The sequence below is a fragment of the Hippoglossus stenolepis genome, chromosome 21 (genome assembly GCF_022539355.2).
Source record: "Hippoglossus stenolepis isolate QCI-W04-F060 chromosome 21, HSTE1.2, whole genome shotgun sequence".
NCBI lineage: Eukaryota > Metazoa > Chordata > Actinopteri > Pleuronectiformes > Pleuronectidae > Hippoglossus > Hippoglossus stenolepis.
The window spans coordinates 14,230,163-14,254,293 of NC_061503.1; the positions used below are offsets into that span (position 1 = coordinate 14,230,163).

Here is a 24,131-nt window from a genome sequence, read left to right on the forward strand (position 1 = left end):
TTCAACATTTGCTTTTAAAGAGTTGAAAGTCTGAGTTTGTATTTAAGTCCATGGTGCAGAATAAGTAAGCAAGCGCCAAAACACACAAACTGCTTCGAGGAAATCAATGCAGCTGGCTAAAGATTGACAAGTGTGGGCGATGAGAGGATATAAAGGAGGATTAAAGTCAAAGCCTGGAGAAAGTAACAGTGTATTCTGCAAGATGCTGGCTGCAGGGGTCTTTCTCTTGATCCTCGGTGTTCTCCCAGTCCACGGAGATGACCTGAACGTAAGTTTCTCAATGTCTCTGTGAATAAATCAACCAAGATTGTTGGCTGTGAATAAATCAGTCAGATTTTTGGTAACAAGACTTGAATGTGATCTTGTCATTTCAGATGGACCCATCATGTAAGACGTCTTTCTACAGCTGATCTACGCTCAAATTAGTAACAGTTGATGATTGAAACTCAGCTGATAACTGCTGTTGCTGATAATTTTCACAGATTTTCAGTGGCTAACTTTCTTCAAATCTTGCGATGTGAAATATTTAAATTTACTCATTCTTCAAACTTTTTATGTTTTCTCTTCTTCTATCCTGAATCACACCATCCTACACTACACGCTTGTACCCTGACTCTCTGTTCTTTGCAGACGTATATTATGAAGACGAAGTCACAGACTCGCCAGACGTTGCTCTCGATGATAACGACTGGTTGTACAAGCTCCTGGATGAGTCCAGTAAGTGGCCCCCCCAGGGGGCCGTGTTTCCATCTCACTATTCGACATTTGATGCTTTGCATCTGCAACATGACGTTTTCTTGTTCTTTCCAGATGTTTGTGATCCAAACCCGTGCTTCAATGGCGGCTCGTGCCAAAATGCATCAGATACAGAGTATAAATGCCACTGTACTGAGCCTTACATCGGCACGAAGTGTCAGAGAGGTAGGAATTTCCCAGCTTGTCTTCATGAAGTTGTGTGTGTGTGTGTGGTAGTGTTCAGTTTCAGTTTAAGTTTAGGTACAATGCTCACACATGTATGAATGAATTAGTGGCTTACTGATTCCTCTGAATTATTTTTCTCTGCAGTGAGAAACATCTGTGCCAATGTGACCTGTGGTCATGGTGACTGCGTCATCAACCTCAATAAAGCCCCTTTTTTCGAGTGCAGCTGCAGACCCCCATACCAAGGCCCCAACTGCAACACATGTGAGTATTCTAACCCCATTTGCTACATTCAAAATATTTCAAACTCATTTTTGACAAATGCCGTCAGTAAACTCAGAGTATCCTCAAATAATGGACTTATAGTACATCCTTGGAATAGTTAGACCTAAACTGGCATAACTCGTCATCCAGCCAATAATATAAATACAGGGCAAGAACCAATATCCAAATCTTTGAATGTATTTTTTTTACCTAAGAGTCAAGAGCACACTACTATCACATTATTCAGGCGACATGAAGTGATTGTTATGGACATTTTCTGGAAGCTGGTGAAAGGAGAATTCAGGAAGCACTCAGGAAAATCCAAGAGTCCTCTCTTGGATTTTCCAAGAGAGGACATGGAAATACACATTGCAGCAGTTTTTTTTCCCGACTTTAAACCACTGATATATCATCTTAGGGGTACCAATACCTCAAATTAAATCCCAGAAAGGTGTAAAATATGGGCCCTTTAATGGTGTACAGATATAATGTAATATACACGATATACATAATATATAGTGGCATATACAGTAATGTGTGAGGATGGTCAAACATTCCTCAACAGTGATGACTGTGACAGAAGGCAAACACAAATAAATGATTGCCCCTGAACCTCTTTGCTACGCCCCTGCTCCTGTAACTATTATTTGTCTTGTCTGCGTCAGTGCCAGCATCTCCCTGTGAGCCCAACCCCTGCCAGAACGGAGGCGTCTGCAACCAAGGGGAACGACGCTACCACTGCACTTGTCCTGAAGGATTCACGGGGAGGTTCTGCGGAACTGGTAAAAGACTTTTTAAAGGATGGACTATGTTTAAGTTCTTGTGTGCAGGTATTTACTTTAAAGAGAAGACGCTTTTTGAGAACACAAAAATCCTCAAGACAACTTTGTCGTCCACAGTTTATAGTTTCTTTCTTTTCTTTTACATTTCTATACAGACTTATCCTTTGAACTTATTTGACTTTTTCCATCTCTTTTACTTTGTATGAACTTTGTTTTAAACGGCACTGTCTGATCTTTTTCCACAGCTCCCACTGACTGTTACTCTGGGAATGGAGAGACGTACAGTGGAGTCGTCAGTACCACGGAGGACGGGGTGGAGTGTCTGGACTGGTTTTCCAATTTCATCCTGCTGAACATCGGGCGTCCTTTAAGCACGTTCCCAGAGTTCAAAGACCTGGAACGCAACAACCATTGCAGGTCACAGCACACATCATTTACCTACAATTTAGTTTTGTGTTTAATTTAGATTGAGATCTTTTAAACCTTTAACCTCTCAAAAAGTTATTATTTACTATATTGAAGCAACACTATGCAACTTCTTTACCTTAAAACAGCAGCTTCAAAATTACTTTGATGATTTGCTGACTTGGAAATAAGATCCTCTTTCATTCCGTCTCCTCATCCCGAACATCTTTTCTTGCTCCATGTAACTTTTTTGAAAAGGGACAAATGATGGTTAAAAGACTTTAAGAAAAGTCATTAAAAAAAGGGAAACTTTTGAAATATGAAGAATTCTGAACAGAGTTTGATGGATTTTACATCTGGTCCTGTACAGGAAGCTGGGGATCCTGGGTAATATCCACCGTTCAGGTGTGTTTAAGTTCAGTGAGAGGAATGCCGCAGCCAGACAGTCACATCATTATGTGTTGCTGCAGAGGGCGCTGTTGCTCAGTAAAGGTTACATAGTGTTCCTTTAAGATGATTATACATAAACAAAACTTCTATCGTAGCTTTTTTGTTTCCACTACGTTTCAGGAACCCGGACGGAGATGGACAGCCTTGGTGTTTTATTAAAAAGAATGGTACACTGCAGTGGGAATACTGCAATGTCAAGACTTGCCCTGAAGGTGATCGCTCTGTCTCTCTCTCTCACACACACACACACTCATTCACACACAGGCTCTACATGTGTGTGTCCCTGTTGTCTTCACTCCTCTGTGGTTCCTGCAGGTACAGTCACTCCACCAACAATTGAACAAAACGCCTCCGCCCAGTTCTCCCAGTGTGGAATACCTGGAGTAATCACCAAGATTTTTAAGAAAATCGAGGTTAAACCCGGATACATCCCCTGGATGGTGTCTGTGCAGCAGAGAGCCCTGAATTCAACCCGCCCTTTTACATATGTGTGTGGTGGGACCCTGATCGGGTCCTGCTGGGTCCTCACCGCCGCCCACTGTATGTAAGTTCTGGATTTGGTTTGTATGCCATTTGAAATTCATTCATTTTGTCTTGTTTTTTTTACATTTTGTCTTTAATTTAGTTTTTTTCCAGTGAAGACGTTGAATACCAGGTGATGATGGGAGGAGTGAACAAAGACAGAGCTGAGGAGACGGAGCAGGTCATCCCGGTCATACAAACTATTAAACATGAAGACTACAGACTTGAGCCTGATGCAATATACAATGACATTGGTTTGTCACATCATTCAAATATAGACTCAATTCTTAATCTAGATAGATCATAAACCATATTCCATTAGTGATGTCATGATTCATCTCTAGTAGTTTAATTTCATTACTTAAATCCAAACCTTTGAGTCATTCATTAGTTCTATTGATTTTATTTCACCCAGAATGTCACAATATGATCTTTTTTTAAATAATAATGACGATTTAAGGAATGGAAAATTATGTTTTATGGAAAAGCCATTTCGATGAGTTTTTAAATCAAATGATTAATGTCACTTTACCGTTTGTGCTCATGTCCTGTGCAGCTCTGCTTCAACTCAAAGTCATGGACAGTCCCTACTGTGCGAAGGAAACACGGTTTGTGAGGACCGCGTGTTTACCAGATCAGAGGTTCCCGACTGGACACGAGTGTATGATCTCGGGATGGGGAGAAACCGCATCTGGTAATGAAATATTCCTCGAGGATTTATGGGGATATATTGGTAGAAATTGAATATTATATTAAGAATTATGTTTTAATTAGTATTTAATCACCTGAAACATTGTTAGATTGTTCCCTCAGAATGAATCCTTTATATCTGCATTGGGAGTGGGATCTCTTCCCTCCCGGAGTCAGACAAACCAAACACTGGCTCTATAGGGCTTTCAAGGTTTTGGCGACATCCACAATACTACGTTTTATTTTTAAAACACATTGTTGCTCCACTAAGTCCTACACATGGAGCCTTTAATGCATTTCCTCTTCAGGAAAACCTTGACACTTGTATTGATTGAATACTGCAACAGTTTCTAACCAGTTAAAATTGTTCCTCATTCCTCAGCCAATTTATTTCTCCATAAAAATTCAGCTTTTCTCTCCACCTTTCAGGGCCGATCAGCCCAAAGCTGAGGCATGGTCGTGTTTTGCTGATATCTGACAAGAAATGCACCAAACCTGAAGTCCATGGAGATTTACTGGACGACAGCATGATGTGTGCAGGGAATCCGGATAGAGTCGTAGACGCCTGTCAGGTGAGTATCTTCATAGTGGTGCGGCATGAGAATTAAATACATATATATGTTAATATGAAATTCAAACAATATTATGTATATACATGTTTTTAGGTTAGATTTTTGGCATCTGACACTGGATGTCATATGTTTTCTACAGAAAACATTATAATCCTAACTCTCTAACTCTACAGGGTGACTCAGGTGGCCCGATGGCGTGTAAGCAGAATTACACACACTACGTCACTGGTGTGGTGAGCTGGGGCGACGGCTGCGGTCAGGAGAACAAGCCTGGTGTCTACACCAACGTGAACAAGTTCGTCGACTGGATCAAAAGCAAGATTGCCTGAGCTGAGAAACCGGACAAATCAGTCGTAGTTTAGGAAGAAAAGTAGACGAAAGGTTAGTTTGGCATGAAAAAAAACACAGAAAAAACAATTTATTGCATCAGCGATAAAACCAAGCATTTACTCTGAGTCCAGCTTTGAGTCAAAAGAGGCACCGTTATAAACTCACAAAGCTGAACCTGCCAGACAAAATGGAGATCACACATCATTTCAGTAGGACTGCACTTCTCTCTCTCTACGTACACCAGATGATCAAACCTTGTGAGAAAACTGCGTGGCTGCAACAAGGCTGCGTCTGTGCCTTGTCTATTTGAACTTACAGCATTCGTTTTTTTCCTAGTGATGTAAAACATCTTACAGCAATCTCCGGTCCAGCTCCTTTTCCTCTTCGAAACTTTCTCAATCAAAGCAACTGAAAACTTTCCATCCAACATTGAACACAGTATCACCTCTGCTTTACAACAATCTGTATTCTTCACCTGTAAACTGCCTGTGGAGGCACTTTCATGATCACATGTCACCTGCTGCCTAAATGAAAAATAAAGGTGTTTTTTCCTAGTCTGAATTCACTCCATACTTTATCCGTCCTTTTCATAACATACATGACGAGGCCTGTCCTGATTCAACATGCTTAATCCCCTTCTTCATCATCTCAACCATATTTCACAGATAATTGTTGCACCTACAGTGTTTGACATTGGTTTGGCATCTCATGTAACTAGACTACAAAAAGTCATTTCACCAAAACACCACCCAACAAGAGAGCCACTCAGTAAAAGTTCACCTCACCTCCTGAGAGTGGTCGTCTTTAACGAACTCTAACGTATATATCAAAACGCGACAGATCTACGCATCTTCTATCGCAGCAGCTTTACTGGACGACAGAGACGTCGTCACTGTGTTCTGGAGAGCGGCCGACGAGGTTGAGGAGGCGGCGCTGGACTTCTTCTCCATGGACTTGAACGAGGTCGTGGTGGTGGAGGACTTTTTCTGCACCGTCTGAATGGTCTTCTTCCTCTTGACGTGAAGCACCTCCATGGCGTCCATGTTGACGCCCTGTTGGATCTTCTCGCTCGTCTCCACCTGCTCTGAAGCCTGCTGCTCCTGCTGCTGCTGTTCCTCCATCTGCTGCTGGTGATGCACCTGAAAGAATGATATCTCATTTTTAAAACTTGCACAGTGCAACTGAGGTAGCAAGGTAAGCAAACGCCAGGGGCCCCTGAGCTGAGAGGGGGATTTACATTAGTCCACAACAATGACAATTTTGTGAGATTCATTAAATCGCCTCTGTACAGGAGGCCGCAATGACAGCATGGTTGGTAAACAACCTAACACGGCCCAATATAAGGTCCCCCCTTTCTCCTGGAACACTCCTGTCTGCATGCACACTGTGTCGCATATACACAAATCCACAGTAAATGTCTAGAATCCATCTTCCATGTTCTCTCACCATCATCATGTGCTGGTACTTTGCGATGGCCTCCTCAGTGGTGACCCCCTCGGCAAATCCCAGCTCTGCAGCCCGGCGGGCGAGCTCGGCCTTGTGGGAGCCGGGAGGGGTCCAGCCCACTCCTCTGATCCAGTTCAGGTCTGATTTGTAATTCACCTACAACAAGACGGAGCAACAATTAGAGTTCAACCTCACATGGCTCGAATCTGGTGAAGGACAAATACATGTACTTGGATGCAGTGCTGTCACCCTCTCGCCATATATCAACTCAAAGTCATCTTCTCTAAAGGATGAATTAAACTGTTTGGGAGACCTGGAGAAAAATGAGCTGTGAGGTTTTATTTTATAACTTTCTAGCTTTAAAAAAAAGGATTTGATATAAAAAAATGTATGCATAAACATGTATGTAGAGTCCATGTCCATTTTCAGTCCACGCTTCCACCAGGACTTACATCGCTCTGCAGCTTGTAGGCCTGCTTGGCGTGCTTGATGTTGAGCTGCTCGGCGTCACAGGTGTAGTCGTGGAGCTTGTGGCGGTAGGTGAGGTCGCTGGCCTGAGCCTGGCTCTTCTTGGCCTGCAGGAACTCGGGCTGGTCAGCGTGCATCTTGTACTGGCCACGGTCCTCCTTGGACTGGCGTTTGTACTCCAGGTTGCTCTGGAGTTTGCTGGCTGCCAGAGAATGCACCATCTTGGGGTCGTCCTCCACGCAGCGCAGCCCCACCTGCTGGCCCTTCTCTTTCTGATGGGACTCCTTGTAACGGAACTGTTGGAGGGAGAAAGGGATAAAAAAAATAAATGGATCTGTAAATATAAATCTCAGGAATGACTTTCTGTCGATAAATTACACAGAAAGTGCAAGGAGCCCGCATAAGACAATTAAAATGTGCATATTCAGCTGAGGAATCTTAATTTGCAACTCAGATCTTGTGACAAACTGAACTCACGTCACTGGCGATTTCTCTGGAGGCCTTGGCAGTTTGGAAAGGAATGGCGTCCAGCCTCAGGTCGTAGCCCAACGTCTTCACCTGCTCCCCAGACGCCTTGTACACTTTCTTCATGGGAAAATAAATGAGACATTGGTATCTTTTCATGTCGAGTTAATTTTTGCCTGTATTTAGGATTGTGAGAAGCATCTCAGGAGCGGCTTACATCACTAATCTGCCGGGCGTTAATCTTGGCTCTCACAAAGTCTGGATCGTCTGAGTGTAAGGTGTATTTGTGCATGTCATCATCCTTCCCTGCTTTGTACAGCCTCTGCAGTCGAGAGAAGACACGAGCAGGACGTCAACAACATCCACACGTGCTTGATTTACAGATTTAATAACAGTCACAAGTGGCGTTCCTGTATTTGTTACGGATGCTAGTGCTGTACCTGACTGCACTGTTGATAGCTCGTCTTGGCATGGACCATATCAGGAGAGTCGGCCACTGAGGTGAACTTCAGACTGTCCGGCAGCTGACGATACTTCTTCTGCACGAAGGAAGACGACATAAACTTTCACAGCAGGAAATAGAAACAGACTTGACTTGTGTCATCGAAGACTTTTCGATTTAGACCTTCATGTAAAAGAGTAACATTCACCAAGTAGAAGACAAGTATTACTTTAACACTGAAAAAAATGAAACGTGAATAAAATGTTGCGATATTTTTGCTCTCTGGTAATATTTTTTTATCACTTAATTCAAGCTTAACTATATATACAGACATATACAAGTCACTATATAATGTTTACACAATTTATTTTGTTTAGAATTTTATTATTGTTTAACGTTTATTTTCAGAATCCTGCTACAGTCCTAGATGTCATAATAAACATGTATTTGAACTGAGACCATTTCCCTCATACTCACATCACTTATAAGATCTCCAGCTTTCTTGGCCGACTCCATCTGAGGTGCACCCACTCCGTCCCAGGCCACTCCTTTCATGAAATTGAGGTCCGACTTGTAGAGATTCTAGACACAAGTCAAAAAAGCGTTTGTCGGCAGTTTGTCTTATTGGCATCGTCTCTCATCTTCTCTCTCTGCATCTCGTCCGCTCACCTCGCTCTGCAGGTCGTACGCCTTCTTGGCCCATTTGACCTTCATGTCATCAGGGAGCACCGTGTACTTGTGCAGCCTCGTCCTGTAGTCCTGCTCGCTGGCCAAGGACTGGGCGTTCTTAGCCGTCACCAGGTGAATCATGTCGGGGTTGAGGTGGTACTGACCGCTGGTGGTCAGCGCGTCCCTGCGGTACTCCTGGTCGCTGGCCAGACGGCCGGCCTGCAGGCAGTGAAGGAGAAGTGGGTCTTCCAGGACGCTTTTGATGCCGATGTGTTTGCCTTTGTCCAGCACGTGGTTGTGTTTGTACTTGTACTGCGGAGAGGCGGAGGATGCAGCTTCAGTTTTAGACCAACACAAAGCAACATCTACACTTTCTGTTAGAATCCAGTACACGATGCACATGTTTTAAACTCAGGAGGGTGTCGATTAAATTCAGTTTTAAACATTGTCATTTGCTGTGGTATTATATTCTTTGCATGCTCTTTAGTTAGATTTTCAATGAATATTTCGGTGTGCAGCAACATAGTTTGTCTCTCACATCACTGGCGATGCCTGTGGAGCTCTTGGCAGCCTGGAAGGGGATGTCCTGCATGGTGAGTTTGTAGCCCTGAGCCCTCAGCGTGTGCCAGGACTCTCTGTACTTGACCTGCAGCAGAGAGGCAAAGAGCAAATCGTCATTAACCTCGGAGGGAAGTCGTTGGGTGTTTGGGAGTCAAAGGAAGTAACGGTACCTCGCTGAAGTTGGCTGCGTTGATCTTGGCCTGTGTGATCTCTGGTCCCTGAGACGTTATAGTGTAGTTGTGTTGGTCGTTCACACTTTTCTCTTTGTACAAGCGCTGGGAGGGAGAAGTAAAACCCATTTCGTTCATATCATTATCAGAGGCTGTATACAAACGGAATATGTCATCCAAAACAACAAAATAGGAGAAGTTTACGAGACAAGAAGTAAAACTGATAAGCTTCTCACTTCATTTGTGACCTGTCCGCTGAGTTTGGCGTGGACGATATCTGGAGAGTCTGTGACAGACGTGTGCTTGAAGCTGTACGGCTGCTGACGGTACTTTTTCTGTGGCAGAAAAAAACAACCGAGTCAGTCCCTGTTTTGTTTTAGTAGATCTAGATTTAGACTTTACATTACAGAATGTCCTGGAGATTGGGACCATGCATGCAGCTCATAGTGCCGTATGTGCACTAACATTGATAAAGTGCACAAATCAAACAAAGCACAGAGGACGTCTCACATCACTGATGAGGTCTGTGGCCCTCTTGGAGCCTTCGATCTGCAGGGCCCCTGTGGCGATCCAGGCTGCACCTCGCAGGTAGTTCAGGTCGGAGCGGTACACTTTCTGTGACAGACACGTACATCACAAATACACATTTTTTAACAATAGGAAAAACTATTCAAATGTAAAATTCAACAATACAATTAAAACCTATGAAACTAAGCAGACCTTGAGACTATTTTAGACTAATTTGTTAAACATTTTAGTATAATGTCCCGTTCTGTCCCTCTCACCTCGCTCTGCAGCGCGTACGCTTTCTTGGCCGCCAGCACCTTCATGTCGTCAGGCAGTGACGTGTACTGATGCAGGGTGAGTCTGTAGTCCTGATCGCTGACCAGCGACTGAGCCTTTTTGGCGTGGGCCACCTCCATCATGTCCAAGGGCAGATGAAACTTTGAGAGCTCCTTCGCTGAATCCTGCCTGTATTTAATCTGGGAGAGACGATCGGATAAAATACAGTTATTTGTTTGTCTCGCTGCTCTTTCTCAATATATTTGTCAGCTAAGTTAGAGCAAGAACTCACATCACTCTGCAGCTTGGTGGCCTGGACCGAGTGAGCGATGTTCATATCGTCCTGCAGCCCCTTCAGCCCGATCATCTTCCCTTTAGTCCTCTCAAATTCCCCTCTGTACTTTTGCTGAAATGACACAACAAAGACACAAACTTAGTAAAGTGAGACGTTTAAAAAATGTCTAACATCTGCGTTAAACTTTCTGAGATGTGGCCTACATTGGTATTTTTGCTTACTGGGGTGTAAGTTCTTTAACTATCTATAAACTCCACATCACTAAGATCTGTATAACCTAAGCTAAAAGGTGATGTAGGTAAATAAACGATTAGAAATGACAAAAAGAGAAGTTTGGTTTTCAAGCCGTGGTGAAAATGATGTTTATCTATTGAGTTCTCACATCGCTGAGGATATCCCCAGATATTCTGGCAGATTGGAAAGGGATGGCATCTAGACGCAGCTTGTAGCCACCGTCGCGTATCTTAGTCCACGACTCCTTGTAGCGGCTCTGAAAACACACACACACATCAATAGAGTCAGTTCCACATAGTAACACACCTTGTGTAAGTGTGAGTTTAAAAAAAAAAAGTGTTGTCTTTTACCTCACTGATGTTCATGGCGTTGAGTTTGGCCTGCACCATCTCAGGCAGCTCTCCACTGAGGGTGTAGTTGTGCTTCAGGTTTTCCCCCTTCTCCCTGTACAACCTCTGTAAAAGGAGAAAGCAGGTGTTGTAACAGATTATAATCTATTGTTTATGATGGCCAGCTCACAGTTCAAATCCCTGGTTTGACTGGGGTCTTTCTGTGTGGAGATGGGCTCCAGACGAACAACCATTAACACTTATGATCAATTTGGAGTTTCCAATGACCCTGACCCCAATCTGCCTGAGTAACATGGCAAACTTGACCCAGGAAGAGCCGAGACTCAGACCTGGAATCTTCTTTCTGTGAGGCGACAGTGCTGCCCGCTGCACCCCCGTGCCGCCCTGCATAAGATGTAAATGACTGAGAGCACAGATGAAACTTGAGCTTACATCAATGGCCAGTTTGTTGCTGAGTTTGGCTTGGACCATCTCTGGGGTGTTTTCGACGCTGGTGAACTTCACAGTGCTCGCGTCCTGGCGGTACTTTTTCTACAGGACAAAAACAAAAAGGATCAGAGGAATCAAGAGACTCATGGTGAGATAGAGCCATGAAAAACTGGTGGTATCACAAACTATAAAAAATATGCATCAAATTGAAAGAAATCGAAAGTTAGCAGGTCAGTTTGTACTTTAATTATAGAGACGTACATGCACAGACACGTAGGGACTGAAGGATGAACTTGAGGCTCTGATTCTATTCGTGTTCCCTCTGTCATTTCAGGGTCTAATGTTGGGGGGCGCTGAGCGGAACGACCCCTTAAAATAAGTGGCTGCTTATGAGAGGGTTATGAATAGAGCCTGGTGTTACAAAGTCCTCACTAGATAGGTCACGTATAAATCTTTATATATCGTTTGCGGGCATTTAAACATAGATGTTAGGAAAAGAGTGGTGTCGGATTTTAAAACAAATATATACATTTCAAACGTAAGTGGGAACAGGTCAGAGAACACGACGGCATTTCATTATATTCATTCAGGCTAAATTATTATTAGACATATATCATCGGTTATCAGGTGTCAAAAATACAATGTTTTCTCCTTTTAAATGAGTTAAATAGGAACTGATTGGAATTAGATGTGTTTTTCGGGGGGGCGGGAGGTTTCTGTAACACAGCTGCTGGTTTCCTGTGTGAACATTGTGCAGTGGGAATTTCTGCAGACCAACAAGCTTTAAAGGAAACTGGACACTCGCAGCTTTCCCCTCTGATGGTCTGGATGGCCCGAATAACTGAGACGTCCCGGCCCCCCCCGCGTTACCTCATCTGCCTTTCTGAAAAAACTGTACGGACCCAGAAACTGAATAAATGTGGTAAAAAGGGAAACTGAATCCAAATGAACGAAGTGGAATCTATATTCAGTCCGGCCTCGTGTTAGAGCTGCGGCGTCGTCCACACACTTGACCCAGTTTCCAGAGAACTTGAATGATCCGGAGCTCTTTAAATACATTCTGACCTCAGCTGTAAACCTAGATATGCGACATGTTGCACAATCACTTTCTCTGCGCTAATGTCGCCACATACATATCATAGTTAGTAACACTTCATCATACAGAGCTGTGGGTTGGTGTTTAACCGTGCATTACATCCCATTGCTTTTGGGCTGATTTCACCAATGCATGCTGGGTGACGGGGTCGGAGGTTACCTCGCTGACGAGCGCGCCGGCCTTCTTCGCCTGCTGGACGTCCAGAGACTGCGAGGCCTCCCAGCCAACGCCCTTCATCCAGTTCAGATCGGACCTGTACTGTTTCTGAAGACACGCATTCACAAGAGAGCCTTTTTCAATCTCAAGCGCCAATTTCCACGAGACAAATCGCCATAAAAGAAGTTGTTGCTCGAACGTCAGACGATGAGACTTACATCGCTCTGCAGTCCGTAGGCTTTCTTAGCCCAGGCCACGTTCATGTCAGTGGGCAGCGTAGTGTAGTCGTGGAGGAACGTCCTGTAGTTGGTCTCGGTCGCCAGGTCTTGAGCCTTCTTGGCGTGGCTGATGTTCAGCATGTCCAGAGAAACACTGAGGAGGAGATTCAATTCATCAAGTGAGGAGTTTAGCTGCTGTTGTGCTGATGAGAGCGGATTGATTCCTGGGGTCATTTCCAATCGGGTTAGTAAGTCAGTTAATAATTCAGATATAACCTTTAGAATAAAGTTGCCTGTTATTTAAGAAGATGTTTATGATTATCTGAGGCACTTATTCCACTGGAGGTTCGAGGCCACTCAGAGCACAGACAGAAAATGAGGTCTTAATGATCTCGTTAATGACCAATCCATTCACACTAAGTGGATTGGTGACAATGTGATGAGGACAAACGACTTCACACCTTTGTCTGCTTTTTCTTTAAACCTGCATCAAATAAGAATTCCACTGGTCGAGCGCTCAGATATTCATCTTACACACTATAACTTTATTTACCTGGTGATCAGATGAAGACGAGTGTGAGAAATGAAGATTAGAGAGTTGTCTAACTCACTTGTATTTGGTCTTCGTGTCCTCGTAGTTTTTCTTGTAGTGGCGGCCGCTCTGCAGTTTGGTGGCCAGAGCAGAATGGGCCATCTGAGAGTCGTCACTGACCGATTTAATACCGATCACCTTGCCTTTGTTCTTCTCATATTTCTCCCTGTATTTGACCTGCGAACGGACATTAACGATATTGAACCAAACGATATTGGTCCAACCAAACAGCACGTTTCCTTCTTTGGTTATGTACTAAACTGCAAAATTCCCGAAAATACCTTATTGCATCAGTAAAAAATAAATTTTCTCCTCAGGGCAATCTTATAGATACAGAGCATTTCATTTGAATAACTCACGTCGCTGGCCAGGTCCCTCTTGGCTCTGGCGGTGAGAATAGAGAGAGAGTCCAGACGCAGCTCAAAGCCTTTTTCTCTCTGCTTCTCCCATTTGCTCTTGTACACTTTCTAGAAAAATACATTCAGAGTCACCAAACATGTACAGTAAACAAGCAGAAAGGTACGAAAACAATGATAATTACACATTAAGTCGATGTGATGATGAGTTTTATTAAGAATTTATTTATTATTTGTAAATTCATATTTTCCCTAGACTTAAGCTTAACACTTAAAAATCATGAGAAACCCATTTTATTATGAACTTAATACGATAGTACTTTTTGATTCCTCAATTAAAAAGACCAGCACAGCTTTTGTTTATATATGGGACTAAATTGTTTTGTAAAATAAATGAAAAGGTATTTTTATGGTAGTGTCTTTATAGTATTTTTTATCTACTTTCTGAGAAAGCAAAGTACTTTTTAAACACATAGTTGTGTGAAGTTGTACAGTAAATTGCCACATGCGAAGCAATTTGCTCATGAATAAGCTTTATTGTGTCAAAAACAGATCCAAAGAACCAAAGCCACTTAAACCCCAAAACAGTTAAAGTGGATTTTCAGAACTAATCTAATTGTCCTAATTTCTAATTGATGGACTAAGTCCTCGGTTAATGACCTTTATTTTGTGCCTCATGGGAACACTAAAGCCATGAACAGAGGAATCCAATAAATATACATTTTCAGTCCACAAGGTAACGCCACGATATTTAGTAGAAAACTGAACATCAGATGTTTTACACACAGGAAGATAGATGTTCTTAGCCGGTCTAGTTTGATAATTATGGAATTAGGAATTGTTTCCAAAATAGTGTCTAAAGCGATGAGATTTATGTATTTAAACTGTATATCTCTACATAATGAAGCTCTTGTATTTGCCGGTCTTACCCCACTGAGGAGGTCAGCGTTCGCCTTTGCTTGTAGGAACAGCGGCTCGTCATTCTTCATGGTGTACTGGTGCATCATCTGCTCCGTGTTGGCTTTGTACACCAGCTGGAAATCAGACACAGATATATATAGATATATATATAAAGTGATCGTGCACCATGAGTAGATGACTTAGATGTGCAGCTCTGAGGTGAAACCTTACGTTGCTCTGCAGCTCTTGGCTCTTCTTGGCATGTTTGATGGAGAGGTCGTCCGCCACATGGGTGAACCTGATGCTGTCGGCCTTCTGACGATATTTAGTCTGAAAGAGGAAAGACGGTAGATAAACAGTGTGTCTATCACATTAATAAGTACATACGAGAGATAATTGTACTTACATCACTGAGCTGCTCCCCAGCTTTCTTGGCCTGGGTAATGTTCATACATCCTTCGCTATCCCAGCCCACCCCCTTCATCCAGTTCAGGTCTGAACGATACTGGTTCTGCAGAGCAAAGGATAAAAAGAGGGTAATATTGGTAATATTCACTATCGATGATATAAATAAGCGACGTGGGGGTTCCAACCTTGCTCCTGGCTCTTACCTCGCTCTGCAGGGAATAAGCCTTTTTAGCCTGCTGGACCTTGATGTCGTCCGGCATGACGGTGTAGTCGTGGAGCTTGGTGCGATACTCCAGGTCGCTGGCGAGGGCCTGAGCCTTCTTGGCGTGGCTCAGGTTGATCATGTCCATGGGAAGCGTGTACTGGCCCTGGCTCTCCTTGGAGCCCTTCTTGTATTCAATCTGAAGCGATAAATGATAAAAGATCAAGTTGAGTGTGACTATCCTGCACCTTCCTGTAATCACCGATGAAATGAACTCACGTTGCTGCTCATCTTGGCCACTTGAAGCGAGTGCAGAGTCTTGGAGTCGCTCATGTTGAACCCCACTGCCTGGTCCTTGTTCTTCATGTAGCTCTCTTTGTATTTAATCTGAAACACATGCCGGCCCGACTTAATTTAATTTGCCTGCTATTTCACCCGATTAAACCCACTTAGCTTGGGGCCCAACCCCCGTCAGATTATATCTGCTTGTAGTGGAGAGGAGCGTGTGTTTGCTTACATCACTGGCGAGGTCTCGGGACGCTTTGGCCGCTCTGACGCTCAGGTCGTCATTGCCGATGTCGCAGGCCTTAGACTTGGACTTCTCCCACTCCTCTTTATATTTAATCTGGAGTGATGAATGTGGATTGTCAGATTTATGAGAAGTAACTTGCTGTGATTATGTGAATTAGTTTGTGTGCATGTGTGTGTGAATTAGTGTGAACACAGGCTTGTGCATGCGAGTGTCAGAAGGTGTCTTTTAACTTACACCGCTGCACAGAGCCGCGTTGGCTTTGGCGTTTTTGATTTGGGGCAGATCCTGGGACAGTGTGTACTGGTGCTTCGTCTTCTCATAGCCTGCTTTGTAATTCAGCTACAGGAGACATGAGGCACAGTCAGCTCGGGGCTCATAAGTACAGTGTGCAGCTGAAAAGTGCTGAGGAGGGGGGTGTTAATCAAACATTTCATTATTGTTTCACTCACGTTGCTGACGAGCTGAGCGTTTTTCCTCGCCAGAACAATCTCAGGCGTGTCCGTCACTGACTTGTACTTGACCTGGTCGATGTGTTGCCTGTAGTTCTTCTGCAGCCACGAAGGAAAAACAACTTTTGTAATAAACCAAAAATACTATTGTTAAAAATGACAGTTGAGGTGAACTCACGTCTTTCAGTGGGTCGAGCTTCCTTTGGCTTTGGTAGCCTGGTGTGAGGGTGGCTGGGTAGTTGTATTCACCCTGCTCCTGTTCACAGCCTTGTTTGTAAGAAATCTACAACATACAAGAAGATGATATCTTTGAAATCACTGGTTTTATAAATAAATTCTTATCAACCTAATGGTAAAGTAAACATTTATGCAAATAATGAATGCAATAGTTCTTTTTTTTGTGTATTTTAGTGTTTAATCAATTAGTAATTCTATATAATTTCTATGTTATCTTGCGAGGAATCACTATTTAGAATTCAAAATGTGAGCCATTTATCTGAAATCAATTCAAAGCCGATTTATTCAATTTGATTGAATAAAAGAAACCAAATTCTGGCAAGTTAATGACAAACTTACGTCACTCGCCAATTTCCTGGCTTTCATAGCGTGCATGGTCTTCTTATCAATGCCGGACTCTGCGTAGTGTCCCTTCATATCACTGATGTACTTCTCTTTGTACTTGTTCTGTCAAAGACGCAGAAAGATTAAAGAAAGCAAACGAGCATCCAAAACTCTCCACTAGAAAAAGTGGCAAACAAGTTATGTTCATTGACGTTGCGTTGTCTTGCTGCATAATTGTGAAAGGAAAACTTACATCACTGGTGAACTTGGCGATTTTAGCAGCATTATGAAACTGTGGCGTGTCACAGAAATTGATGCTGTGACCTTTGGTGTTCTCCAGGTCCTTCTTATACTCCACCTGTTCCAAAAAACATGAAATTAAAGCAACACTACGTAACTTTTACGTTTAACAGCGCCCTCTACAGTCACACGTGGTGATTGATTCTGTTGGGCTTAAAAAAAACAAAGCCTTTCGAATTCCGACTGCGTAGTCCCACTCATTTTACCCAGGATCCCCGGCTTTCTGAACCAGAGGAACAGCCGCTGTACCAAATACACCAAACTCTGTTTAGAATCAGTTTCTTCGCTGAATACTGGAGATAAACCCTGGTTTTTAAAGGTCGTTTTAACTTATCTACAGTTCAGCATCACTCTTTAAGTCCCTGAGCCGGATTCTGCCCACTGACTATCAGTCAGTTCCACACAGGTGTCCGGGGTGAGGAGTGAGAATGAAAGAGGAAACATTCTCCTCATTCCAAGTCAGTGAACCACGACACTAAACTGGAAGCTGCTATTTTAAGGTAGAAAAAGATGGATGGTGTTTGAGCTTTGTAACATTTTTCAGTGCTAATCCCTCATGACACAGAGCTGCCAGTCATTCCATTGCATGTTATGTGCTAAATATACATTCTACAAGTGCCTGCGACTAATCAGTCAGCTTCACCGAATCCATCATAACTCAAGAGTCAGCAGAGCAAAGCTGAAATCCTAATTACGCTTTACCGAGCTTAACAAGGACACCAGCATGCCACTGGAAATACCGCGCAGGGGGGAATTTGTCAAGTAAAAATAAGAAAAGCAATGTTGGGTTTGAATTATGTCATGGAAGTCCCACAACCTTGGAGGTAACCCCACCGGACGGGCATGTCAGAGATGCTGAAAATGTAGATTGAGTGGCTACATGTCTGCAGGACTCTGACTCAGTATGTACAATATTAGAACACACACACACACACACATGTCAAGGTGATGACGAGGATGAAGATACTGATAGTTTTTCTTCATCAGAGCAGCCCCGTTTGCAACATCAAATAATGTTGTACAATAGACAAATATACATGAATTAACTTAACTTAACACCTTACACACACTCACACACACACACTGAGAAGCAGGATTTGTGTCTGGAAATGCTTTGTCGTAGACTTTATCATAGATTTAACAGTATTTATAAAACCAGCCTCCTGGAGGACTCAGAGTTTTAGGAACCAGACGGACGTTAAAGTGAGGATCTGGTGTTTATTGCTTTGAGCGTCTGACGGTCTATAACAAACTCACCTCACTGACAAGCTTGTTGATCTTTCGGGCGCTCTTCAGAGCCAGATTGTCCTCGGATGTCAGACTGTGGAAGTGCGAGGTGCCCTTCAACTTGTTGTGGTCCTTTCTATACTTCAGCTGCAACGGGGGTAAACAATGATTTAGTGAGTACACAATAGGAGGACAACATATAGTGTTACTGCAGGATCAGGAGATTAGCAACACACACACACACAGAGTCTAATTTGGTCGGGGTGGAGAGTTTAAAGCATGACAACATGGGGAGGCCTTGTCATTGTTGTCCCTCATTTATTCTGCCCAGTGATGACAAGGCCACAAGCTGCAGCTCTAACACTCGACATGATACCAGTTCACAACTGATCCCGGCTACACTTAATCTCCCAATGTGCAGGAGTTCACACCACGCCAGCCTCGACAACAGTAACTTCTTGTTAAGGATCTATTGTGTGTCGGTGAAGCTGAAACTCACATTACTTGCATTCTCCTGGGCTTTTTTAGCCAGACAATAACCAGGAGTGATCATCGCAGGGAAGCTCCCTTTGCCTCGCTGCTGCTCGTGCTCTTCAGTGTATGCAATCTGCAAACAGAAGAGCACGGGAAAAAGAATCAATTCACACGTAGTCCACAACATATAAGTAATAAATGCTATTCGGAAAGCACTGTAAACTATTTTCCTTCATGGATTGAGGTGAAAAACAGGTACACTTCCTTACCTGGCTGAAGTTCTCTGCGTTTTCCCTGGCGTGAACTGACTCAGCTATTCCAGCCTCAGTGCTGGCTTTTCCCTTCATCTCCTGTTCGTACACCTGACGATACTTAATCTGGTTGGATGTAAAAAAAATCTGCTGTAAACCAATGATCACAGCTATGTAGCAGTGTTTGCATGCATATATATGCATTTTATTTTTATTTTGCGACTTACATCACTGGCCTGCTCAGTGGCCTTCTTTGACATCATGTATCCTGGTGTAAGATGTGCAGGGAAACTGCCTTTTCCTCTCTGCTGCTCATACTCTTCAGTGTAGGCATACTGTGGGAAGAAAAGCAATGATTCAGGGAAACAGGATTGACTGTTGCAACTGACAAAAAACTTGTGTTTCATAATGATCTAAGGTCAAATAAAATAAAGGCTTAAAGGAGACTAATTAGTCTTTACAGACCTTTTACATACAGGACAAAACCTATATAACGTACTCGAGAAAGAGAAACTGAAAAAGCATCACAAGTCTCCTTTAAAATACAGGCTGAATGAAAGGCTTACGTCGCTGACAATTTGCCCCTGTTTCTTGGCCAGAAGCACCTCTGGAGGGTCAACAAATGTTGTGTACTTTGAAACTCTCTCCTCGTGTCCTTTTTTATATTCCAGCTGCAGAGAAACAAAAAGAAAGGGACACTCGATGCGGCTCATCGAACTCCTCACAGAGTCACACCAACCACTGATGGACAAACTCTTTTACACTTACACTACTGGCCAAGGTGTTGGCATTCTTAGCCGCCACGTAACCTGGTGTGATCATGGCAGGGAAGCTGCCTTTTCCTTTCGACTCTTCGTACTCCTCAGAGAACTTCACCTGTCACCCAACAAACTTAGTCAGGACATTTGGCCGACACTGGGAGGTTAGTTTAACCAGTGCCTCATCAGAAAATATTGCTCTCTGACCAAGATTTGCAAATAAAATGATAAGTTAGAGGTAAAGTTGCCTCTTTAATGATGAGAAGAAAGGAAGTAACTGAATATTATCAAGAATCTAGTTGAGGGAATACTCACATCACTGAGGGCCTTCTGTTCCTGAGACATCGTCACTATATCCTGGCTGCTCACCGTGCCTGAATACCACGTCTGCTGCTGTGAGAACTCAGACTGAGACTGAAAGGCCTGTTGGGATGTTAAAAAACAAACCGGATCAATATCAGATATTCACAGGGTAATGTTGTAGCTTGTTACATCAACCATCTAACCCTGAGTACTTCTTCAGTTGTCAGCACTAACCTAACAACTGATCATATTCTAATCCAATACCACACAGAAGAGGGTGAAACACTGTACTTTTTATAATTTTGCGAACTTCTATGATAATTTCACACACTTACTTTGTCATTTGCAAAGTAGAGGGATACTAGGCATTAGGAGTAGGTACGTTTTCTTTGTATATTACTGATAATAAGTCAAATATATATAAGTATATTAATGATAAGTAAAAATGTATTTGTAATTTGTATTGCCTCCACCAAGGAGGTTATGTTTTCACCCCTGTCTATATGCTTGTTTGTTTATGAGCAGGATTATGCTGTAATTACTGGACAGATTACAATGACAATAGGTGGAAGGATGTGTTATGGGTCAGGGAAGAACCCATAACATTGTAGTACAGATCCGAATCAGGGGGCAAATCCAGTATTTAATTCATGGATCTTGAAAAATAAGTACGTTTAGAGGAATAATATTTAAAGATTTGGTGCGGGTACAAATAAAAACAATGGAATTTAAATGTGGACTGTTGGGCCTTGGCGGAGGTATACACTCTACTGAGTACCATTCTTGTTTTCTGAGTGAAGGTAAAGATTTGGGGCAGGGACTCTCCTTAACTACGTGTAAAAGGCAAGTTGCTCTACCGGGAGCTCACCTGGCTGGCCGTCTGTTTGGCTAGCAGAGCCTTCTCCAGCTCCACGGACCTCGTGTCACAGTGGAAGGTGGACATAAAGCGCTCGCCATCTTCGCGATACTTCAGCTACAAGTGCACACAGACGAAAAGCATTAAGCCAAGACCAGCACACATTTGCACACGTACATGCTCGACAGCAGCAGTATACTCTGCAGCAACCAGTTTGGTGGTACACAACATTTAAACAGGTAACAAAAACAGCCGGCCTTGACTGATATGACCCTGACTCCAATCACTCTGTTCTTATGTAATCAGACCTGCACCACTAATGCTTAAAGAGATAATATTAGTGCGCTGTTATTAATAACTGAGCTCTAATCAAGATGAAGCTGAGAGGAAAGATCCAGAATAGAGCAATAAGTGATGCTAATGATCCTGAAAATGTGTTCCAAAACTAATATTAGATCAATTGTATTGCAGGGGGTGTAATCCAGATGATGAGTGTTTTCTCTGGAGCATCTATGCTAAAGGGCAAACATCGAACATGTAACACAAGCTTCTATTATGATAAACAGGATGTTGAATTATGTTAAACTTTCCCACCTGAGCCAAAAATTTAAAACTCAGTGAAACGTGCTTGAAAAGTAATAAAAACAAAAGCATGGCCTTTAAACTAACATGATTTAATTCACCTAAGGTTCAGTCTTATTTCCCTCCAGTGGCTGACAACAGTAGTCTGATGAGCTTACTACCAATATAAGCATACGAGCATTGCATGACCTCGTGGACGCAGACAGACGGAGACGGACGACAGCAGGTGGCCGGGCAAAGGAGAGGAAGGGATGTGAGTCTGTTTTTCCTGACGTATAATTTTAGCCGGCTGAGGCATAAAGTGGGCTCAGCAGAGGGGTTGTCTCGCCTCAGTCACGGGCCCAGAAATAACCTGAGCCGCGGTCTCCATTCCACACGGCTGCCGTCACCTCGGACTCGGAGCAGCAGTCCTCCTCGTAAGGAGGCAGTGAGGCATTTACAAGAACACAGGGTCGGATCTTGAACTTTCTGACCATATGGGTGTTAATAGGTTCATAGAACAAAAATAGAAAAGAATTGTCCAGTTCCTGCAACATTTGGGCGATTTTAAAACAATGTGCTCATGCAAAAGTATAACATCAGTTTACTTAAATGTAGGTTTATGTAAATTCTGCTGTAACGCATCCATCAATGCCTTCTTTTCAAAAACAACAATGACCTAAACCGACACAATGCCTGCTATGAATAGAGGCGTCCACAGTAATCCCTGCAGTCATGACCAACCAATGATGAATGATCATTTCTCTCATGCCTTTAACAGTGACTAATGTCGGCCTTGACTCGGAGCAAGGCCGAAAGGTTTCACCTCGTGTTGTTGCCGCTGTGTTTTTACATGTGACATCATCTTACCTCACTGCTCGCCTTGCTCTGCTTCTTTGCGTTGATGTTGACCGGGGTCTCGTAGACGCTTGTGAATGTGTTGTTCCTGGGATTGTGTCTGCAGGTGAAGAGATATGGAAATGGTCTTCAGTTTAAAATACACAATTTTGAGTTTATGGGAATATGTACCAGAGAAAATAAAGATTTTTGATCAGTTTTTTGGGAATTTGCCCAAACAATTTTTTACACCATCAGGCGTTCTTACACAGAGCAGTATGGCCTCTTCTTGTGGCTGACAAAGTTATTGGCGGTGAGGACCATCTTACAGACGTCGCAGTGAAAACACGCTTTGTGCCAGTTCTGACAAAAGACAATCACATAATTAAAAACTCAACTTCTGATCTCAAACTTTTCAAATATTGCTTCAATCAGTCAATCTATAATTTATCATGCAAGGAAGAGAAAATCTTTACAACTTGGACAGGCAATTTTAGACTTTAAATTAACTGGGCCCAAAATAACAGCAGCGATCACAGCTCTTCTTCCAAATGGACTCGCTGACTTGTTCTCAAATGCAGATTTTATGTCACTGTTAAAGTGATAAAGTGTCTCAACCAGTTTTAGATGCTCCAATCCATAACAAATAAAGTTTAAACACATGTTTTGTGTTTTGTATTTGACTGAAAGAAATGGTTAAGTTCATTGAAAAAAGTGTAAATGTAAATGTTGAACCAACTTTTAAAAAATTACTTCATTTGGTAACAGAGAAATGAATTGTTTGTTCAAATTAAAGTTAAAAAGTTAAATGATTAGAATTGATAAATGTATTTTGATAAAAAATACATAAAGACTTTATTTATGTGTTACAAATTTAAATATTTTAAAGTGTAACTTAAATGTTGGTATTTTTAGGTTGTTTGCATTTTTCTGGTATAAATTAGCCAATTTATTATTATATTTATTATTGTCCTCCAACGACAAATGTGTGTCGTAAGAAGTTGATTAAATATATTAAAAACTGTTTGTACCATTTTATGCTAGAGCTGACTTTCCTGTTACTTTTACTTAGTTAGTTAGTTTTACTAGTGTTTCAGAAAATACATTTCAGACTAAACTCTTCGCTCAAACATCACCAGTCACTCGTTCCTCTCAGGATCTTTGGCTGTCACCTGGTCAATGCAGTTGATCTTCTCAGCTGGGTAGACCACAAACCTACACCTGGCACAGGACTGCATGATGAATGCTGGTCCTTTTCCCCAAAAGCCTTCGGAACAAAAAAATATCAAACGAAAAAGGGAACTAGTGTGAATTCCCTGTCACACACGCAGGCAAACAGAAGTTAAGCGGAGGATCAGGCAGTGACTCCTCGGCAGTCGTGTGTCTCTGATGCTGGTAAAAGTAGCTCTGTGACTGTGAAACTGTGTCACTGTCTCTTACTTGACACCATGTCCTGTGCTGGACCAACCCCCTTCCATGCCCCATCATGGTGGAGGGCTGGCTGAGCCCAGCTGTCTGGTCTGCAGGAGGAGAGAGAGAGCGACAGAGTGACAGAGAGTTCAGATGTCACTGTGTATGAGTAATGATCCTGAGTTGGACAGCGAGTTCAACTTCTGGCATCTGACCAGAAGAAATAAGTAAGACATGTAGACTACTGTTTTAAAAAGGTGTTGATTCATTGATGATTTTAGAAGGCGTGAGTTGTAGAGCAGATAAAGTTACTTACGTGGCACAGAGGAGTGTTTCTGTTATTTAGCCAACTCTCATTATTATGAATGGGGTGGACTAAATAATAGAAACACCTGCATGTCTATTACATAGAACAGCACATCTCCAAAATGACCAG

The 24,131-nt window shown here is 42.7% G+C and overlaps 2 protein-coding genes across 3 annotated transcripts; one reads left to right on the forward strand and one right to left on the reverse strand.

The window, feature by feature from the left end:
* The first annotated feature begins 162 nt into the window (after positions 1-162).
* On the forward strand, positions 163-5,497 carry LOC118101129 (hyaluronan-binding protein 2-like). The gene is made up of 13 exons (XM_035146819.2): positions 163-268; positions 375-387; positions 631-717; positions 811-921; positions 1,066-1,185; positions 1,851-1,967; positions 2,213-2,384; positions 2,943-3,034; positions 3,138-3,366; positions 3,459-3,598; positions 3,901-4,038; positions 4,464-4,606; positions 4,780-5,497. The coding sequence occupies exons 1-13, from the start codon at positions 203-205 to the stop codon at positions 4,933-4,935; spliced, it is 1,584 nt and encodes a 527-aa protein (XP_035002710.2). The 5' UTR covers positions 163-202; the 3' UTR covers positions 4,936-5,497.
* On the reverse strand, positions 4,989-23,722 carry LOC118101124 (nebulin-related anchoring protein). 2 transcript variants are annotated; one of them, XM_035146813.2, is made up of 43 exons: positions 23,458-23,722; positions 22,554-22,648; positions 22,319-22,406; positions 20,900-21,004; positions 20,044-20,151; positions 19,739-19,846; positions 19,537-19,641; positions 19,198-19,305; positions 18,989-19,096; positions 18,745-18,852; positions 18,276-18,392; positions 16,972-17,076; positions 16,734-16,841; positions 16,336-16,440; positions 16,158-16,256; positions 15,943-16,047; positions 15,694-15,801; positions 15,456-15,563; positions 15,178-15,375; positions 14,973-15,077; positions 14,798-14,896; positions 14,596-14,700; positions 13,670-13,777; positions 13,330-13,487; positions 12,719-12,872; positions 12,504-12,608; positions 11,252-11,350; positions 10,820-10,924; positions 10,618-10,725; positions 10,233-10,346; positions 9,943-10,140; positions 9,668-9,772; positions 9,394-9,492; positions 9,158-9,262; positions 8,965-9,072; positions 8,427-8,738; positions 8,235-8,339; positions 7,756-7,854; positions 7,533-7,637; positions 7,328-7,435; positions 6,835-7,146; positions 6,383-6,538; positions 4,989-6,075 (listed from the first exon to the last, which is right to left on the reverse strand). In XM_035146813.2, exons 1-43 carry the CDS (start codon positions 23,521-23,523, stop codon positions 5,779-5,781), a joined length of 5,421 nt encoding a protein of 1,806 aa, XP_035002704.2. In that variant the 5' UTR covers positions 23,524-23,722; the 3' UTR covers positions 4,989-5,778. The 2 variants fall into 2 exon arrangements, with proteins under 2 accessions (XP_035002704.2, XP_035002705.2); XM_035146814.2 differs by lacking the exon at positions 20,900-21,004 and having other exon boundaries at positions 23,458-23,721.
* Positions 23,723-24,131: the final 409 nt, after the last annotated feature.

Excerpts from the sequence above, each read along its gene's own strand:
- LOC118101129 (XM_035146819.2), top strand. The coding sequence starts at position 203 with ATGCTGGCTGCAGGGGTCTTTCTCTTGATCCTCGGTGTTCTCCCAGTC. Across the intron at positions 922-1,065 it reads CGGCACGAAGTGTCAGAGAG|TGAGAAACATCTGTGCCAAT; the intron begins GTAGGAATTTCC and ends TTTTCTCTGCAG. Across the intron at positions 3,035-3,137 it reads TGTCAAGACTTGCCCTGAAG|GTACAGTCACTCCACCAACA; the intron begins GTGATCGCTCTG and ends TGGTTCCTGCAG.
- LOC118101124 (XM_035146813.2), bottom strand. The coding sequence starts at position 23,523 with ATGCAGTCCTGTGCCAGGTGTAGGTTTGTGGTCTACCCAGCTGAGAAG. Across the intron at positions 17,077-18,275 it reads TCAACAAGCTTGTCAGTGAG|GTGGAGTATAAGAAGGACCT; the intron begins GTGAGTTTGTTA and ends TTTTTGGAACAG. Across the intron at positions 8,340-8,426 it reads CGTACGACCTGCAGAGCGAG|AATCTCTACAAGTCGGACCT; the intron begins GTGAGCGGACGA and ends ACTTGTGTCTAG.